Raw genomic sequence first — 21910 nt, 5'->3', positions numbered from 1 at the left:
GGTTTCCTCATCACTTCTGTTAGCATGGTCTGACTCAGTTAGTGATACCAATCTTCTAAGCCAAATAGAGTTATGGGAAAAGTAATTCAAGAGGGAGTTTGTGAATGCTGTCAAGGTGCATCTGTACCTAATTTCCCAAGCAAACCACACTGGAAAGTGCTATGCGAGATGAACCCGATAAAACAACATTTCATCACTATTATGGAAAGTCTGAATCTTTCAATGACGGAAAAAGGAGTAGTTGCCCAGCCCTACGTTTTCTGACACATAATTGTGCCTATTTTTATAAAATGTCAAGTGCTGTATTTTAGGCGCCAAACTGATGCGTTCTGGCATGGCGACACACGGGTCAGACAGCGTCAGGTGCTCCAGTTGTGAAACGGGAGCCTGGATATGGCACCACACTTCAAACAAGGTCTAAAACCAGAAGACAGACCGTATCCAAAACTAATAATGGCAACATCAGTGGAGGTGCCTGGGCTTGACAGCATGACTCATGACAACATGACGTTATACGACCAAAAGGCGTGGGCAAAGTCTATTAAATATGAATGATCTGGCTTATAATAAACAGAGACGGTCTGATTATGTCCACCAAACTCCGGTTTTAATCAAACGGACTGAGACCATCTTTATAGTCTGCGTGTGTGGGTGGGCGAAATGTGTGTGTGCATTCCAGGAGTAGCAGCTTTCTCTACTTGTGAGGGCCCAGATGGCACCTAAAGGAGAACTCTCCCCTCAATTATCACCCCGGTAGGGGAGCCAGAGAATCTCTACTCTTCCAGACCACCTACTGTATACGTATGAAGCCCCGTGGTTTCAATATTGCTTCATACCCCACTGTCACCACACAACAATTTACACATTCAAAACAATCCTGAGGAGTTACAGTCGCTCCACTGATTCAGTCTGGTATGCAGTTTTGACAGGTGAAGTTAAGTGTGCATATGGACCTTTACAATTATACAACATAGAACATAGGCCAGCGGTCATAAAACATGGTTCAGTGTAACTTATAGAACAGGCTATGTGCTATTCACAAAATGGTCCCGGGGCCAGTTACCTCCAAGGGCCCCCCTTCCACAATTTTTCCGTTCCTTCCCTTAGCTGCGCATTCACAGTTACAGAAAGTGAAAGCTAAGATGATAAGTCTCCATCTACGTCAAATGCCTGCGCTACGCTAAAAATAATCTGCACATGGTTTATAGAAGTCTAATATTAGCTTCACAGTGAAAAATCAACAACGGACCAAATTAAGGCGTATGAAACACACGTCTTTAATTAACTTTCAAACATACTCATATATATTTAATGCATCACATAAATAAAAAATGATTTCTCACCATAAAATATCCCTGCGACACATGTCTGTAAACATCAAATCATCAAGCAAAAGATTCCGAAAGTGCAATTTAAATGTGCTGTAATTTAATTCAAAAAAATTATTTTTAATAAGTTAAATTTAATTTAATAAATTAAAGTAGTATAAAACAAAGTTGCCATGATTTGTTAATCACTTCATTTTTTTTGTAGGCTACAGGAACAACATATTCAACATAGATGAACATTTGTTTACATTGTTGTTGAGTTCTCCGTACCAAAGCCCAGGGCCCTCTCGGGCTTATGGTAGTCAAGGGCCCCTGGGTACTGGTCCCATTGGCCCGGTCAGTAACCCATTCCTGCCCATAATGACTATTATTGACTCATTTACTCACCCTTATGTAATGTAGAACCTTTTTGACTGACTTTCTTCAGCAGATCACAAAAGAAGAAATTTTGAAGCCAAACAACATTGGCCCCCATTGACTTACATTGTATGGACAAAGCCACAAAGGCAATTCTCAAAATATTGTCTTTTGTGTTTCACAGAAGAAAGAGTCATATACAGGTTTTGAACGACATATGTAAGGATGAATAAATTATGACAGAGTTTTGATAGACTCATCCATTAAACTAAGCTCTTTCTATGCTTAGATAGCGTTGTACCATGAGTAATTTACTTAAAAGGCTTGTCAGGTGCTAAAACAACCGCACATGCAAATAAACAACAATATCTTAGTCTTAGTACTTTAAAAAAAAACTGAATAAGGAGATAGTTTGATCGGTAGAATTTTCTATATCTATATACCAGATACCACAAACACTTAATTCAAATTCCTTTACTTAGAAATGCTTAAATTTTCTCCCAAACTTGTTTAGGTTAGGGATCTAACTTTCGTGGCCTCTTCTCCATTGACTCCAAATAAACAAAAACATGGCAGAGCAATTTAAGGTTCTAAAAATACAGCAGTGTTTCCGGTAACAGGAGCTTTATGGTAACCTGCACTTTGGAGACCTGGAGCAGCTCTAGTTCCCCCAGACGACAGCTGAGCAGAAAGCCGCTGAGAGTGGTGGCAGAATGCAGGGACAGGCTGTTTATTTATAACAGTAAGGGCCTATGATCTGGAGCTAGCTGTCATTAAAAAAAATACCTTCTCTTGCCTTGGTGACACTGTTAGCTTTCCAAAAGAACACTGACTTCAAGTGAGTGAACACTGAAGAGTGACGAAGGATAGATGTAATCAAACAGAATAATGTTCTTCACACCACTGGATGAACCTGCTTTTTTGGTACATCCACTGTTGTGAAGAAGATTGAGATAAGAGTCAACTGAGAGGCAGACATGAACAATCACAACAAAGCACAAGTTTCAGATAAAGTGTCCTGAACATGCCCCTCATCAGCCATTGGCTGTATAAACAGATAGTCCCACCTCTAACACCATGTTGTAACTGAGTGCATTCGGCACATTAAACAATAAAATAAACAACAAAAGGACATTCATACTTCAGGTATGAACAATAAAACCTGGCTTGCATGTTAAGCACCTAAGGTTATATGAAAGAAGTTATGTCAGATATTGTTTACTCTGGTTTCCCACAACTCCAGCAGCGGTGAACTCTACTTCCTCTGCTCTCTTCACGGTTGGAGCTAATCTGGCACCACCTGTTGTCTTGGCTTTAGACCCACTGTGATATGATGCGTAGGGTCAAAGCCAATGTATTAAAATCCCTCTTTATTAAATGCAGCATGTAGTCGTTTAAAGGATGCCGACAGGCAATGTAATCACTTTGTGGATTACTTCAAAGATTCCTAAGATATTTTTGTGTGAACACAATAGGGAAAACGATGGGAATAATAGTTTTGGGTTGGAGAAAAATAACCAAAATGAAATAACACATTTTTCTAAAATTTCCCAGGATACCGTAACAGTGGAGGAAGATAGGTTTAAGGTTGGATAACTGCTTACAGTTTGTTCTCAAGGTCATGACTCCATGTTCTTTTTAAGCTATGTCATAATTAACTCGGATTTGCGAGGGTTTGAAATGGTCAACTTTCAGCTGCTATCTACCTCACTGTCGTTTTTGAAAAATGCAAGTAAAAAGCGTAGAAGGGCCGTTAAGAAACGCGAAGGTTCCGGCATGTCCAATTACAGGGCGATTTCTTGAATAATTAGGAGAAATGTCTTCTCATTGGTCAAGAAAACCGTCTAATGAATAATAATGAGTATGACTAGTACATCACCACCTCACATCCTCTGACATTTGCCCGGAAAGGAAAAAAAGCGCAAAAAAGCTAATAATTAACTATTTTTCTCTACTGTAATAACTTCCAGTTGCTAACATTGTTTTCTATGATGTGCACCAAAACCAACTTTGTTTACATCTAGAAAAAGGTTGTTTAGTGTTTCGTGGCTCTTTAAAGAAAGCAAGTGAACATGCTGTCATCTTCACGCTTTCCTGTAGCTCAGTGGTAAGAACATTGTGTTAACAACGCAAGGTTGTGGGTTCTATCCCAGTGGATTGCACATACCTATGTATAAATGTATAGGATATTTCAATTCAAGTCGCTTTGGATAAAAGCATCTGCCAAATGCGTAAATGTAATGATGCTGTCTTTGATACTGTTAATGCCCTATTATCACAGATGCTCAATTGTTTAGTTAAAATATATTTTTATGTATCTATCTTTAATGCACTTTAAGTCACTTCAGATTAAAGCATTGGACATACGCATAAATGTGACGTAATGTAATGAAATGCAAAAATCTAAATGAAATTGGTTTTCTGGCTTTTAAACTGTCTTTACATTAAAAAAGTTTGTCTGAATTGACTGTTCTATAACGGCACATAGACGGCAGACATGAGGGCATGTCAATATTGACCCAGTTTTGTTCCTTTTCGAATGAGCTATTTTTAAAACACAAAGCGCTTCTTAAAAGTGTGTTGAGCTGATACCATCGCAGGGTTCGAGCTCTGAAATACACCGCCCTGAGATAAAGAAATGAGCTGTAATTACAACAAGCCTGATCAAATGTACCCTAAATGTGGTCCAATGTGTCTCGTATGACTTGCGCTGTGTTTTAAAAGCATGTTTTCAAAAGAATCAAAGAGGAAGTTCATTATTTGATCAAAGGGGATTTTTCTAGATCTCACAGCAAGCTACTGCAAGCTTCAAAGACCTGCTTAGGACCCCACTTGGAATAGAAACCCTGGTGAGGTGGCTTGAATGAGTAATGAATGAAATACGCTACAGCAGGTAACACACAGACTACAGCTGACCCTGTTTGCACTCAGGCAGAAGAATGTGTAAGTCGGGGGATAGAAGTAAAATATCTGTGGGTGATAAAAATAACAAAATATAAAATATCCCTCCAGCCTGTAAATATGTTTATGCTATTAACACATCTTTAACATTGTTACAACCTTGTTAGAGTTCTCCGTGCCACCAAAATGCTCAAGAGTATATTCAGAGAAGGTTGTTATTAGTTCAATTTAATAAGAGTAATATTTATTTAATCATTTTTAAACCTCACATTACCTAACATGCATTGCGTCACCATGCCCTCTAACCTGTACATTTCAGTGAAAATGTGAAAGTTTACTTATTCACATTACTTGAAGATAACAATAGCCACAGGGCAACATTCTTTCTGAGAGTAAATTCCAAAGTGAAATACCTTTTACCCTGTTCTCATCTTTACTGACAAGCACTCCTTTTCTTAGTGGTCACAATGTATGTTTTACATGCAAACCAAACATTCCGCATTCATGTTTTGTTACAATAAAGCTGAGGACAAAATACCTCAAGAGACTTTACTAGCGAAGGCAAGACAACGTCACTGTTCAAGGTTACATATTAAAGGAGACAGAAAACTAGTTAATAAAATTATGTATTCATAAATGTTTTCCATGTTGCTCTCTGTATGATATTTGATACTAGGTCAGTTTAATATCATCATTTTTATGACGCATCATGATGTTGATGCGAACGATTACTCTATCAATGCATAAAACAAATAATTGACTCATAAAACATGCATATGTCATGTAAATATCATAAGTGCAAACGGACACTGTTTTTTTGTTTAATAAAGTATTCATATTATGTTTTTTGTCTTATTTGAAAACATTGCTGTTAACATGAACCATACATATTCAGACTGTAACTTCAGCATCAGCACGAGCAGCACCTGTGCGTATCTCTCCGATGAGTCCAACGTGCTGCTAAAGCATAGTTTTAACGTGGGGCTTGAATGGAAAGAAGAAACAGGCGCAAACAGATAATTCCTTACATGAATGAAGGCTTGCTGTTCAGGTGGGACTCACGACTGCATCTGTAGTCAAAGCCTCTTTTGTGAGACCTTGTGTTCGGACCCTTCGTTTCCTCACTTCATGACAGACATCTTTGCTCAGTACTGTACATTTACAGTTCTGCCCTGCACTGTAGGTTATTTGTGGCCACGCGCCAGTTAACAAATAAGAGCTTTACAGACGTTTCTCTGGTGAAGGTGTTCGTTGCTCAGCAGTTTTTAGACCACCAGAGATTATGTGTCATTTACAAGCAGGTCAGTGTTTCAGCTCCTCTAAACCCATGCTCCACAGAACAGGGTGTAGAGTATTTTATACATGTCTTATAATATCTGTCTATCTAACCTACTGGTTAAACTCTCGTTGATTATGAGCTGTTTTACTTACTGGAACATTTTACTCTAAACCTTTGAATGTTTGCTAGAGATTTTATACTTAAAGGTGCCGTGTGTAATTTTTGGGGAGGATCAATTGACACAAATGCAATAAAATATACATAACTATGTCTTCAGAGGTGTATAAAGACCTCACATAATGAAGTTTTCTTATTTTTCTTAGAATGAGCCGTTTCCCCCATACAGGTTATTCGCCATGTTGATTCTACGGTAGCCCTGAAGAGACAAAATGCTCTACAGAGCATGTTTCATAAATACGTTATCTTCTTCGGCAAAGAACAGAAAACATGACGACATATTAGTTCTGCTTCAGTCACCGTAGTGCTTTGAAAGGGAGGGTGGAGTTCAACGCTAGAAGAGGCAAAATTTCATACACTGGACCTTTAAAGTAGGTTTCTTAAAGGGATACTTCACCCAAAATGAAAATTCTGTCATCATTTACTTACCTTCGAGTTGTTCCAAATCTGTATGCATGTATTTGTTCTGATGAACTCAAAAATATATTTGGAAGAACGCTTATAACAGACAAATTTTAGCCCTCATTGACTACCATAGTAGGAAAAATGACAATGGTAATCAAAAGTTCCCCAAAACTTTTTGCTGTCCTACATTCTTCAAAAAGTCATTTTGGATTAAGATCTGTTTGGTTATACACATTCTTCCAAATCCCTTTCTCTGTGTTCATCAGACCATTGAAATGTATACACGTTTGAAACAACTCGAAGGTGAGTATATGATGAAAGATGATTTATCTTTTTTGGGTGAAGTATCCCTTTAACCAAGAAGGTTACTAAAGACCTGCAAGAAACTATTTTGGAGCAGACAAAATATACAATAAATCAACATTCCTGTGGTCAGTCATTATGGTTCCTGCACATAAGAGAAAATCTGTACTCTGGTTGGCTCGTTCCAACTCTATCTTCTGCTTTAAACCCTTGGGTTTGGTCTCCCCTTGTCAACCACTGACAAAGGATCAAGAAGCAGGCCAGTCCGAATCTATAGGATTATCTTCACTGGGTCAGAAAAAAAGAGAACTCCTGGTGCCCGAAATATTTCAACCAAGTACCAGACGAAACTAAAGAGGCATCTACCCTTACTTCAACACAACATATCTGAGACAATAATAAAGGTGAAACTTGAATTGAATTGTTTGCATGATGCCTATATGAGAAAAACTGTCTTCTAGGGCTGAGGGTAAAAGATTATTTATTAACCGATTAATCTAACGATTATTTTATCGATAAATCGACTAATCTAACGACTAATTGGGCAATTAATCTAATGCTTATTTTTCTGTTGCTCATTAATAAAAACCATAATCTATCTCAAATAAATACTAACTTTTTTTTTTAAATAATATACTTTATTAAACAACCGTTTTGCACAGCAAAAAGTATTCTGCTTTACACAAAATAAAATAAATACACTTATTTTACTGTTATACAAAATGAAAGACCAGTCTGCAAAAAATTCTAAAGTTGTAGTGCAACAAAAAAAACAGTGCACAGTATAGACATTCCTGGGTGTTTTAACACAATATAAAATTCCTGTTTTTTTACATCTCTTTCCCAAGATATGACGCCAAGGTTCTTTGCTTTGCCCTAGAAAACTCGAAAGCATTGCATATTAGAACAACAGCTATATTTTATATTTGTGTTTGTGGTGAGCTGCTACGAAGCCGCTACAAAATTTTTACGTCGACGTCATCTAAGCGTCGCTACAGGCCTACTGTCTTCGCTATTATTATCTGAGCAACATGCAATTTAGACAGCAAAAAAAGAACCAACAACAATAAATAAGACAAGGATTACATGTCTCATGTCTACACAAGGAGTTCAGAGATGGCCTTTAAATGAGTTTACAAACTGTGAGCTTCTGGGAAGAAAATCCTGAGACATTGTAAAAGACTAAATGGTATTTAAAGGTGCGGTTAGTGATTTATTTATGGCATGACATGTTGTCCCTGACGGTAAATGTGCTGAAAATATTTATCAATCCAGCAATTTTTTTTTGAGTGAGTCAGATTCCCCATATTTACAATATAATGCAAAACTATTTAATCTGATCATCCCTGCGGCCGGCATCACTGATATCAGCAAGTTGACATCCATTTTATTGATATAACCTTAACACCCAATAAAGAAACACCACACAAAAGACTATTAACATCAAAAAAAGCATCGAAAAAGTTAAAAGGAAAACCGACCTATTGACCTTCTTGTGTCCTTGTGATGTCATATTTTTATGGTCCGTTTAAAGACTGCTTTCCCACAAAAGTGTCCAAAAATGAGCATCGCACCATGTGTTTACCACTTCAGAATCTATTTGACACCAGCTAACAGCTGTGTTATGAGTGCCGTGTAAAATTATGACTTGCAAAACAAACATACTTTAAGACTCTTTTGAACCCTGGACTCATAAAAGCATGTCGCTTCAACAAATACATATAAATCTTATTTGAGTTAAACACTTCCAAAGCAGTATAAAGACAATAGATGTGTGTTGGAGGGTGTTTTGATTGTCAGTATAAAGCTGGAAAAAGCTGTTGTGCTGTAAATAAACGCTGGATAAAACTAGCTTGTATTGTGTGCGTGTGGGATTTTTATACACTGTATCAATCATTTATATGTTTCCATTTAAAAGGACAACCAAACCATGACGAATGTTAATTGTAACAGTATTTTTTTGACATGTATGCTTATCCTTAGGAATTGGGACTCACTCACTTTGGAGTAACTCCATTTGCTGCTATGGGGGACGTTTTATTTTAAGAATCAAAACAGAGCGAATCATTTTGGATAAATCTTCGTTTAACTGGCAAGTTCCAATTGGACATTAATGTTCTTTTTTTCCACTAACATAAAACAAAAAATTGGCAATATCGCCTATATGAATGTTTATTTGGTTCATGCAATTTGCTTAAATGCTGAATGAGAAGATTCAAAGATCCCTTTGTAGTCAAATTTTCTGACTGAGATTCTTAAGAACAAGAGGCTTTTTAAGTTTAACGTGTCAAATGAAATGCCTTTATCGCTTAAAACATTTAACAATAAACCACATTTAAGAGCTAACAGGAGTGAGATCACAGTTTATCCTCAGGATAACTGCCCCATTGTCCATGCCTGCTGATGGAGGAAGGAATTCCCCTAGACCATACCACGCCTGTTTGACCTCACGCAATGAACGGCCCGATAAAACTTGCAGACTAAATTAAACACAACTTCTGCCTTCCTTCCCAAGTCGTCCAACATAAACAACCACTTAATAATGAAGCTAGAAACAATACAGTACAAAAGCAGTAAGTTGTGTTAAATAAACAGACAGCTAGGAAAAGAATTACAAGGTTATTATTACCAGCAATATATTTATTGGATGTTGAGATAGCCGGCGGAGCTGCATCTCTATAGGTATAACAGGAAACAGATTGAACACATGACCCAGAAGCTACCAAATAACTAGCTAACCGTTGAATCTAACCGTTGAATAACCGTTGAATCTAACTATATACCAGACTGCTCTGAAACATAAGGTGTGCAAGCACAGCAACAGCCATCTCCAACTTAACATCTGTGTGCCAGGAGTATTATCTCACAATAAAGGAAAGCGAGGGGCTGGGTACCTGCCCATTCATTACAAGCAGATGTCAACCAGCTCATTTCCCACAAGCTAATGACAGACACAAAAGAATCTGGGTAAGCAACACATTGATGTGTCCAGCACAGAAACTCTCACCAGCGAACTGGCTAATAATCATTCATTTACAGTACTACTGTAAGGGTCCCATAAAGTGGGCATTCATATTCAGAAGTGCAGGAATGCTCCTGAAGTTCACTGAGACATGATTAATGTAGATTAATGATTTATTCCTAAACATTTAAGTTTATATACAAATGAAAAGGATTTAAAGTTTGCTCCCATATTTGTATTTCGGAGTAAACGGCATGTGCAAAAACAGAACAGGACTTGCTTGCATTTTGATAATAGCTAATAGTAATATACCTGCACATTATTTCTAAGTAATGCAATGAATGTGATGTGATAAGATAATGCCTAATTTCATTTAAATACATAATAAAAACGTTTAACAACCAACACACATTTCACGTTCTTTCTGGAAAGGGCATTACTGTCTCTCTGTTATCTGCATAATACATCTAAAACTTAGGTTTACATCACTTCAAGTAATAAAATCATTCAGTTGTTGTAATAACAGTTATTTAAATATGCATATTTTTGATCTTGCAGCCCTAATAAAGGCGTACAAAAGACACATTTCACCCTCAAAATAACGTGAATTTAATTTCATATTGTGTTGACATTTCCTTTTTCCCTTCTTTCACCCTCCTTCCAAAAAATCATAATGATAAAATTTCTCATTAGGTCTCGTCATTTAAAAAAAAAAACTCAATGGTTATTAATTAAGAGTGTGCCAATTCGTCTGTGCCTAGTCTCTACGCTGCAGGCTATCCACACAAAAGAACAAAGTACTGCTAAACTTGTGCCTACAGGCAGGTCTTGTACCAATGCCATGGAATCTGACTCACTGAGTCTTGTCTCTGTGGCAGATCTCAACAACGGTGTGCCCCTGACATCACTCTTTATCCCCATGTCATGATAACAATAGAGGTCCCGCAGTAATCCCAGGGCCTCGAGTTTTACAGCCACCTTCCGGTGGCTACGAAGTCTGCAGCAGCGGACTTCCAGTTTGTCATAAATTACCTCTGGAAGGGCTGTTTAATTATCAGCTTTAGAGGATAATTGCTTTTGCAGCTCAAAGTTATAGGTGATTATAAAGTCCAAGGTAATTACGACATTCTGGTTTGAAATGTCGCTGCTGCTCAAACGCTCGGGGTAGTTAACATGGGAAGGCAATGTTTATTGTTCCTACATAACCCTTCTTTATCAAATTCAAAGTCGGCAAACTTATATAACTTTTTAAAAATCAAGAATTAAATGGAGAGGTTACAAAAAAAAATGCATCATTATTAACGCTCATGTCGTTCAAAACCTTTACAAGTCGTTTTTCTGAGGAACTCAAAACAAGATATTTTGAGAAATATTTCAGTGGTTTGGTTGTTTCATGCTGTTTAGGTACAAACATTCTTTGAAATATATATCATGTGTTCTGCAAAAGAAAGTGATACTGGTTTGAAATGACATTAGGATGAAGAAATGATGAAAGAACGCAAGGTTGTGGGTTCGATCCCAGGGGATTGCGCATATAAATGTATAGGATAATGTAATGCATGTTGCTTAGGATAAAAGCGTCTGCCAAATGCATAAATGTAAATGTACTCAAGGATGGGAAATGTTGTACAGGTTACAAAGAAAACCACTGTAAGGCTACTTTCCCTCTGCAGCATTTATATTTTCCAATGTAACTTCCAAAGTATTCAATATAACTGCTCATGATTTGCAGTGACCAGTGACATTTATTACAAAATTACTGTTAGTTTACTTTTCAAAATGATGTCATCATTTCCTCACCTGCTTGTCATTTTAAACCTGTATGACTTTCTGTCTTTCGCAGAACACAAAAGAAGACGTTTTTAAGAATTCCCCCATTCACTTGTGTCTATACAATTGAAGTGAATGGGGGCCTGAGCTGTTTTTTGGGGGGACCTGAGCTAACATTTTTCAAAACATCTTTTGTGTTCTCCATAAGAAAGAAATTCATAAAGGTTTGAAATGACAAGATGGCGTGTAAATGATGAATTTTCATTTTTAAGGTGAACTACTCCTTAATAAGAGGAAAAAAGTTACAAATTTGGGTCATCAAAAGACTTTCCCTTATAAAATACTTTCAGAAAGCCATGGCTAAGACGGTCACTAAAAGGGTGAAATTGTAGTTTAGGCCATGAAATCAACATGCAGTGTGGGTGGAGACAAAATTATACAAGCCAAGTTTAGTCTGAACACCACAAAAATTCGTTTTCAAAGCAACAACGGGTCTAAGCATACACTACTTCTCCGAACCTAACTCATGCCCATGACAAGTTTTTATCAATGTAAGTGATGATTCAGTTTGTAAGTGTAAGTGTTAGCTTTTGTCTAATACTATCTAAAAAACATGAATTTTAGTTTAAAATGCATAAGATATGACTAGATGTTATGATGAGTGATGACAACATGAAGGATTTTAATACACCTAAAATTATAAAGTATACAAGTAAATGGTGTCTAAGGTAGCATTTACTGGTCACAACAGAGGCCAAACTAATTCATTGTGGTGCTAACAATCTGGCTAAGTGCTTAACCACACACAGGATTTACATTCTTTATCAGACAATAGGAATAGACTTTCCTACCGTTCATGCCAGCATTCATCACTTATGTGACAAAGTCAAAAAACACAGGTCAGTATTACAAGAGTTTATGATGTTGGAAGAGATATAGAAAGGGTATGTATAAATAGCACAACTAAATATCAAATCCATGGTTATAGAAAGGACATGACAAAAACCTGAAGTGGATTCAGGTAACAAGCAGATAAAGGCCAGCGGAATCCGCACCAATTATACCTGAAAAGCACAGTGGTCTCCTCTCCAATAACAGGATTCAAACTGAAATTGTATTTTTTCCCACTTTGGCATGAGGTCATGGCTTGAAAATCTCAGCTGCTAAATTCCTACATGGAAAACACCGAAGCCAAGCACTAAAACGTTTGGTCATGGAAATAATAACGAGAGATCTGAAGTTTTAGATTGTGGGATGTGGTTTTGGCTCTATCAAGCGCAGGTGGCTCCACACTCATTTTTTATTACCAGTTTCAACATGCTTGTTCTCATATTTTGGTTGCAAGCATCCTCGATTTTTATCTGAGCGTGTGGCTGAAAATGCAATCACTTCAGACTTCCTTATAGGTCACATAAGCCATTTTTCCAGATTGTTACGTTTCTTACTGTTTGCAAGTAAAACAGTAAAACTTAGTTGATTCTATGTAATGTTTTATTTATCTTTGTCTAGGTTGAACCGCTATCGACAAAAGTGGTACAAGAACAGTCCTCTTTTATGGGAATATGATTTTTTTTTAACTAGGCCTAAAGTTTCGTAGAAACCCAAACATGAATCAAATGGGGACCACAATAGCGTTTAGTTTGCACTTTTGTAATTAAACAGATTTTTATTAGTATAACAATTTTAATTTTCAAGTAAAAAATAAATGTTCAAAAGCAAACAAGAACCCCTTTATCCACCCTCCCACCGCAGCTTTTTTATTTGACCCAACAGGATGATGAATCAGCAATTTGAGCACAAATCAACACCCCACCACTTTTTTCCATAAAGACATCCTCTGCTAGAACAGAACAGATTTCCTCTCTTATCGCAAACAGAGGGAAACTGGGACACTAAACCCTCCACGCTGGATTTCATCCAAACGTCTATCGCGTCTGCCAATTTGACAACATGTGCACTACTCCACACAATGACGCATTAATGGCAAGTATTTGGTTAGGTGAGCTCCAGGTGGGATCTAATCTTTCTCTTACCACGCCCTCACCCATAACCCAGAGGAGTTACCTCACAACTTGACTCTCAAATCTAGAGTAAATGACAAAGAGAGAGGCTATCTGCCAACGGCAAAGTTCCAAAACAGCCCACCTCCAGCCGAGGAGTCGTTGACATGCTAATGTACATCAGTCTCCTGGGAGGCTCAAATGGTTTCATCCGTGGCCTCTCCAGTTGAACCAAGCAGGCAGAGAAGCCAACCAAAGCACAGCAAACCGTCTCACACCCTGGCACCCGCTTCAAAAGAAAGAATATTGCTAGCACTGGACTGACTCACAACCATACTAGGTCAATCGCTTGTGTTAACAGTCACTTAGACGTACCTTTACTCTTTTGTTTTGGTTAAACACAGCAAAGCATTTCTTTGTTATGTCTGGTGCTTGCCAATCATAATACACCAAGAGATAAATTACAAGCATTTTTTTGTCAATTGAAAAAAGGTAAGGGCACAAAAGGACACAAAAGTAAAAGGAAACATACCCCCTCTTCTCGTTTTGTCTTTTTCTTTTAGTGTGACCTAAGGGCATCTAAATTCTGCATGATTTCGATCAGTATAATAACAGCCTTGCGCTCAATGGGGTTGCAGGAGACATGGAAAAGGACTGTGGCAAGCTGAGGCATGTCATAGATTAATGAAAGAGAGTCTCTGCAGAGCTCCATTCACATGCTGTTTTCACAATCGAGCCTTTACACCATCTTACCATAAATATCCAGCAAGCACTGACACAAGCCAACTTATGACAAAACATATTGAGTGATATTGAAATGCTGATATCATGTGTAAGAATGATGAGCTGTAAATCCAGACGAACAGCGTGGGATTGAAAGGATTTCTTTCCAAGTCATTATTAATAGTACTACAGACAAGACAGTAGGTGTACTTTCACCACCTTTTAAAATGAAGAAATAAAACATGACTCAATAGTAATGTTGCAAGAACGTATCTTTTTATACTAGTTTCAATCAAATACTGATATTTTATTAGGGCTGTTCAACGATTAATCGTGATTAATCGCATCCAGAATATATACTGTATGTCTGTGCACTGTGCATATATTAATTTTGTATTCATAAACACAAACACGCACACATACATGTATATATTTAGGAAATATTTGCATGTATATATTAATTTTTATTACATAGAATTTCATATAAACATTTATTAATTTTTATATTTTTCTTAAATACATGCATATTTTTATAAATATTAAATTCATATGCACAGTGTGCAGACATTTATATTTGGAAACACATACACAAACATTCATCTTAATGTGATTAATCGCGATTAATCGTCAAACAGCCCAATATTTGATGTATAATATGAGTCGCGCTCCAAGCTTAGAGTGCTGCTCTTGCAGACCCACCGTCCTGCTGAGAACACCACCATCTGTAATAAAACAGATAATCCAAAGCTTGACTTGCTTGGGTGAGTCAGGGTTTCGGGTTGAAGCTAAATTCAAAAGACAGAGGGTCTGCAAGAGTACGAATGAATGGCCCCGCTTCCAGGCAATAAAACTAGAAATTCAGGACGGCCCCATACAAAAGGTCAAAAGTTTCCGGAGACAGACATCTATAAAGTCTTTCAGAGGTCTGAGACACTACTCTAACTATTGGAGACACAAGTGAACAAGGGAAAGTGAGACATAATTGATCTTGAAGTGGGCATCCTGACAAGACCGAAAGAGGTTACGTTGGATCAATTTTTACTCATATCAGCACTCGTATGGGTTACAGTTGAGGTGCAGCTGTGTTCGGTGTTTCCCCCCACCCAACCACCACTCCATCACGAACAGCTGGCAAATGAAAGATAAAAATTCCCACAGTTATCTACCTCAGATAACCTGCAAATGATGCGTAACGGTGGGAGAAATTAATATACGAGAAAGATCGCAGAAGTGGGAGAAAATTCATTTGGAAAATCCAGAACATGCTGGTAGAAAAAAGTCCACTTCAGCTGAAACACGAATAAAACTATAAAGAAGGTTTTCTAAATGAAGAGAAAACCAATCAGATCTCCAAAGCTGAGAAAACCAAACCTCACACTTCACAACAGAACAAACAACAGAAGAGAGCAGAGGCTGTTCTCCATATGGGTCACTAATGTCTGTAAACAAGCCACACCATCTTCAACGAGAAGGAAGGAACAAACTAAAAAAGAAAAGAAATCTATTTACAAACTGTCATGAAAGCCATTACAAAGGATTGTATATAGACAATCCACAAGCATTTTCTGCATGTAGCAACCCATATTAGGCTCACAAGCAGCATGCAAAACAAGATATATTAAAGGCAAGCACACGCTGAGACCATTAATAATCTCCTGTCCTCAAAATCTCATTGAACACGGGCCCAGTTATCCAAGCGCTGTGCACTAGATTCCCCAGTGCTTTCATGGAAGACCACATAGGTGTTAAAATGACCAAGATGTTTGGACTATATCTAGATATAACATATGATACAGTAAATGTGAGCATACTACAGAGGCCAAGATGTTGAAAGACAAAACAGATATATGTTCGCAACTAAAGTCTGTCTGGTGCAGGACGCCGAATATATCAACAGGAATCCAGACCGGTTTAAAAATCCTGCAGATGATGTCAGTCAGTGTTTACTTGCAATGTCCTATTGGGATAGATATCCTAAAATAAAAATACCATGTTGTAACGTGGATGGGAGTCATGGGACAAGCAATCTCTTAAAACAGAGCTAAAAAATAACATTTCTACCTTTAAATGTAATGGGTTCACTATAAAATGTATTTAACCAGTTTATAGGATTTCCTCACCCTCTTCCCATTTCAAACCTGACTTTCTTTCTTCTGCAGAACACAAAAGAAGATGTTTTGAAGAATGTTGGCAACCTAACCACAGAGGTACTCATTGACTTGCATTGGTTTTGTGTCCATACAATGGAAGGGAATGGGTACCGCCATGGTTTGGTTACCAACATTCGTCAAAATATATATTTTTTTGTGTTTTGCAGAAGAAAGAAATCCATACAGGTTTAAAATGGGCACGTTTATGATGACAGAATTTTCATTTTTGGGTGAACTATCCCTTTAAGCTGACCTGTAATGTTACACACAGTAAAATAATTTAAATCTATATGTCACTGCATTGTACAGTAAAGTAACGTTTGGGGTATTTAAGTGTCTGTCTGGGATAAGTTATGTATAAAATAAAAAGCTACACTTTGTTACATGTGTACTGCAGCTCTAAACCAACCCCCTATTCTTAAGTTTCACATTAAGACAAATTGAAAAAAGGGGGGAAAAGACAAACACTGGCCACGGACCCACTTGTGACCAAAATGGAAATAAACCCTCAACGACCTCACAAGTGGCCAGTTTAACCCAAAAATGACATGCGTCAATAGACGACAAAGAATCTTCTCTCAATTACCAGGCCATTGATAGTTAACAGCAGGGAGGGAGCACTTGATTGTGTCAGTAAACTAAAAGGTAATAAACTGCTTTTATTGGGGTTTTGTCAGTGCTGATTGATACTCATGACCCTGAAAAATTCCAACAGGCCCGGCAGGAAGCTAGTGGCAACAGGACCCTACTCATCGGCCGAATCGAACGACCTCTTTGGCATATCTTGGGAAAGCTTGTAACTGAAAAAACACATGCCACTGCATCCATTTAATTCAATTATAGTGCAATTGACACAGCGGTCCCTGAGACAAAGACCATCTCGAATTACGAAAGCCATAGAGTTTATCCCCCGCCACTGAGGGGTAAGGTAAGAGCGGCTCATTTTCACTGGTGTTTGAAGACAGCTAGACAAGAAAGGGATTATACACGGTATGCAGAAGGAACGCATGGTTGGCCGAACGGATTTAAAGAATTTGAGGTTATACAAGACGAGACTTTCCATTATCATGTGACCGAGGGGATTTAACATCCACTGGGGTGAGAAGATAAACGTCATCTCTCATTTCATCCAACACTAAAATAGGTATAAACAAGCAGGGGGTGAATGATCGTAGCCTATGTGTCTGCCTAAAAAAAACATTTTAATCATGTCTGAAATGATCTAACTGTTTGAATCATTCAATTCTATGGAAAGGTGGAGATTTTTTGAAAAGTTCTACTTTAGGATGTTAAGAATGTGTCAGACTTAATGTGTCACACTTTTCCCAAAAATCAATCCCAGTTAATATCTCACGTTTCTCTACACCCCCATAAGCAGTAGAGTCCAAATGACTATACCAGCAGAATGGAAATGATACAGTAACACAGATTGAATAAAAAAAGTCATGCAAACTTTTAGCAATTTTTCTTAACTGGAGGTAATGAATGAATGCATGATTGTTCAAATAGCATGCTGCTTTTCTTGATAGTACATACAGGCTGTAAACATATGTACAGTCATTCTAAAGTGTTTAAAATCTACAATAAAAGTTGTCTTTTCACACACACAAATCATCTACCATAAAGTACACAACCAAATCAAGTATACAGACATTTAAGACACCACTCTGACCAACTATGAATAGCTCGTTTCTATGGATAAAATTAGACCAAGACACGAACACACATGCAATTGACTCGGGTCTGTGTTAAACAGATAAAAGTGACGTAAAGAAATCATTTACATTGTATAATTGCACATGCACCCACGCAGGAAAACGAGTAAAGTGGATAGAAACTTTGGATAAAGTCATTTTCAGCGTATCGTTTCATTGATACAGTAACCTGCATGAAACATGCCCTCTGTTACAGTCAATGCAGTGCGGAATGTTAGCTTTAAAAAGCGGATAAATCAGTTCACTTACTTTAAATAGATGCGACGCTAGTGCCAAAGAGATTATAAAAACGTAGAGTTTAAGGGCACTTATCCGAGTCCCCATTTTCTGCCAACCCAGCACGATTAAAGCACGCTGCTGGGAGAGGGAGAAAAGCAAAGTCCGTCACTTGAAGCCACTGAGCAGTTTATTTCGAGAAGTTGGAAGTCTTTCGTCCACAGCAAGGCCGACGTCGTTTATACGTCCCACTATTCGTGGGACCTCATTTAACAAAAAAGAAAGAAGTCCGCATAAAAACTAGAGGCGAATGATGGTTGAGTTGTAAATATCCGCTTGTTCTCTTGGTCCCACTTTCAGATGGGCAGCAAAAAGTTACGCGTGCACTACCTTGGATCACTTGGAGTGCGATGATGTTGAACCGTAGCCAATGGTTGCGTACTCAAACCTAGTTTAACTGCCTACCAAGACAACATAGTGGGTAAAATTACCCAAGTGACGCGGGATGTGCCTCGTGCGCATATTGTTTCCAGAATTATGATGCCTAAAATGCGATATAGATGGTGGCTTGATAGGTTTGGGACGCAGCCCATCACCGTTTGCGGTAAAACACGGACTGGAACTCCGGGTGCTCGTGAAATATTACGGCTAACCGTACGCATGTAAAATAAATTCATTTAACTTTTATATTAAAATACACAAAAGCACATTTTTTTTGCATTCTGTATTTGTTTTACAGTTCTTAATGCACTTAGAACATGCCTACTGCATGTTTTTTATGATGTATTCTCTATTCATTTCGATTCCAGAGAGAGATATTTTATGAACAAATTGCATCACAAATCCATGTTTGATAGTGGACAGTGTGTAAATGCGAGGCATAACGTGTTTGTGTCATTGCAATATTGTATTTATTTTTTAGCCTTTGGATAAAAATGACCTTGTTGTATTTAATTGAATATATTCTGATTGTTATTCAAATAGTATGTGTGTGCACTGTGCGTGCATTAGGCTATTGTAGATATTACAGTTCACATTGGATTATGAAGCCTGTTTAGTTTTTCAGCACAGAACTTTGAGCATGCCTCGGCCTATATGATATGAAATGCTGTTAAACATGGCACACATAAAAAGTTAGCGTCTTACTGGTCTTATTAAAATATGGTTTTGCTTATATCACTTTGTAACAGCTGAACCATATAATGACGCGCAAATCACTAACCTCTTAAAACCCTTCAGAAGATTTAAGTGATGATTATAGCTGGGCATGCAGTATTTGGGCTTGGCCGACAAAGACCTCTCTTTTAATACAGTGAGTTTGTAGTTACATTACATTTGTAAAGTTGAGATGTTTCACATTTCTGGTAGAGCTGATATTAGGCAAGGTCAGCCGGAGACGCTCCAAGCTCCCTTGAACGCTATCTGACTTATACCACTGCGCTGTTGAATGCGTCAATCTGATTGGTTGTCAAACGGTCTACGGGTATGCATTAACTTTCAGTTAAATGCACACCCATGAAGGTGTTCCAGGTCTGCTGACCGCATTACAGTTTGATATCACCTCGCCAAGTTTAAACAACAGTAAAGTTAGTGTAGCCTGAGGCCATCACCTCACAGCACCCCGTTTAATGTCAAACTTTACTGTAAATGGAACCTCTTTTCAATAATAAAAGCAATTCATAAACAAGAAATACGAAGACCTATACTGGATCGAATAAATAAAATAACTAAATAGAAAAAAAATGCATTTATACTGGCGCGTTTTCCTCTTCATGCTGCTTATAACTCATAACAAATATATTTTAATAGACCTACTTTTTGTGTTTTTTTAATCCTGAAGATAGAAACAATAGTAACACATAATTTATTATCACTGTATTTTCTGTCACATTACCGCAAACACGAAGGTGTGCGCGCGATCACACACAACGTGGCTCAAGCTTCCGAGTCCGCTCGACATGCGCAAGAAAGTAGTCCTAACATCAACAGCATTTTAAAGACGAAATTAAACATTTAAACAATATCCTGTGGTGTGGTAACTATTTTAAACAATGTTTATAATGTTATGCAAGGAATAATTGACTCCGGTCCGTTCAATTATTCGAAAGTTAATGCACACCCGAGGTAAAACGGCCTTATCCGCTTTGCTTCGCGTCGTGCCTTTATTGCCACCCCCGGGTGTGAATTAATTTACGAATAATTGAACGGCAAGTCGTCAATTATTCCTCAATATTTTTAACATTGTTTAAAACTCATGTCATCTAAAACAGGTGCATAAATGCAGTTAGGAATGTCACACAACATATTTATAACGTGGCGTTCTGGCGTATAAGGCAAAACCTGAAGCTTGGGTTTCAGTTTATATAACTTGAGAAACATTACTGGTTACACCTTAATTTCAGATGTTATTACAATAGTTTGGACATTCGGAATTAACTTCATTCAATATAACAGACATCTGCATAGGATCTGTTTACATACCAGCCGCATCCTTTCCTTTAGGGACAAAGTATGCCTCTGTCCAGCCGGGGGTTTCTACCCCAGCTGCTTTTAATTTGGATTTCATCTGTCCAGCTGGATCTCTTCTCACAACTCCAAAACAAGACAGAAGAGAATGATTTTGGAAAAAGACAATGAGATCATCACTGGATCTGTGGATATGATCTGACACAAACTGGATGATGTCAGATTTGACATTCAAATTATTGTATTTAACCAAATGGAATTGATATTGTACTTATTTGTAACATTTTAAAGTAACTAAACTTTGGGATAAGACAATAAAATTAAACCTGCAAGAAACACACAAGTCGCCAAGTCTTTGTTTAATATCATAACAAAGCATTAGTGCTTAAAAAATGTTCAGATACTAATCAAGTACCAACATACCAATAAATGTTGATAAACATCGAAAATTTGATAAGCTTGTGCATAAAGTGCGCATGCCGTATCCGTTTATAAGTCAATGTCTCGACCTGCTGGAGAGTTGGAGTAACTGACACTGACACTGCTTGTTAAATTAAGTAAAATTTAGGTCACATGTTTATGATTTACAATTCTGAAAGTTTCAGAAACGAAAGGAAATATAGATACCCATAACCTCTATAGAAGATTAAAGATTATCTTCCTTAAAATATCCAACGTTCAAATTCAGCTATAGAGGCTACATGTATAGTCTAAAATGAAATTGTTAAATAAACTGTGCTTTTCCTCTAAACAAACTGATAACCCCCCCCCCCTTAATTTACACTGGTTGGTGAAATATATGATGAAACATTTTCAACATTTCAAGAAAGGTCTGAAAATAAATCTTGAGGAAAACCCTATTGCTTTCCAGTCAGTCAGGTTGAGCAACATATCAGGAAAGTCAAGTTTCAGAGCTATATAAAAACAGCAGAGCCAAATTGAGCGCCAAACAAAAACCGAGCAGAGATGAGACGTGTTGTGTTCAATGCAGTCAAGCAGGAATGTGACAGACTGTTTTTAAGAGTTTGTTTTTTGTATGATCATTCTGCACTAGGAAACACATACTTCATACACTTCAACCGTCATGTTTTCTTGTTATTCCACACCAATGGCATGTTTGCAGTAAAAACAAAAGAATTCAGAAAGATACGATCTAAC

The 21910-nt window shown here is 37.5% G+C and overlaps 1 protein-coding gene across 10 annotated transcripts in view; it reads right to left on the bottom strand.

Moving 5' to 3' along the window:
• Positions 1-18797, bottom strand: part of hspg2 (heparan sulfate proteoglycan 2) — an 87509-nt gene extending 68712 nt beyond the window's left edge. For 6 of the 10 annotated variants that reach the window (XM_056732792.1, XM_056732794.1, XM_056732801.1 and 3 more), the window contains exon 1: positions 18320-18797. In XM_056732792.1, coding sequence (XP_056588770.1) covers positions 18320-18394 — 75 coding nt within the window. In that variant the 5' untranslated portion in view covers positions 18395-18797. The remainder of the gene's footprint in view (positions 1-18319) is intronic. The other 4 variants (XM_056732797.1, XM_056732798.1, XM_056732800.1 and 1 more) reach the window with 1 other exon arrangement.
• Between the last annotated feature and the right edge of the window lie 3113 nt (positions 18798-21910).

This window comes from Triplophysa dalaica, chromosome 20 (genome assembly GCF_015846415.1).
Source record: "Triplophysa dalaica isolate WHDGS20190420 chromosome 20, ASM1584641v1, whole genome shotgun sequence".
NCBI classification, from domain to species: Eukaryota; Metazoa; Chordata; class Actinopteri; order Cypriniformes; family Nemacheilidae; genus Triplophysa; species Triplophysa dalaica.
This window is presented reverse-complemented; position numbering and strand designations above follow the sequence as displayed.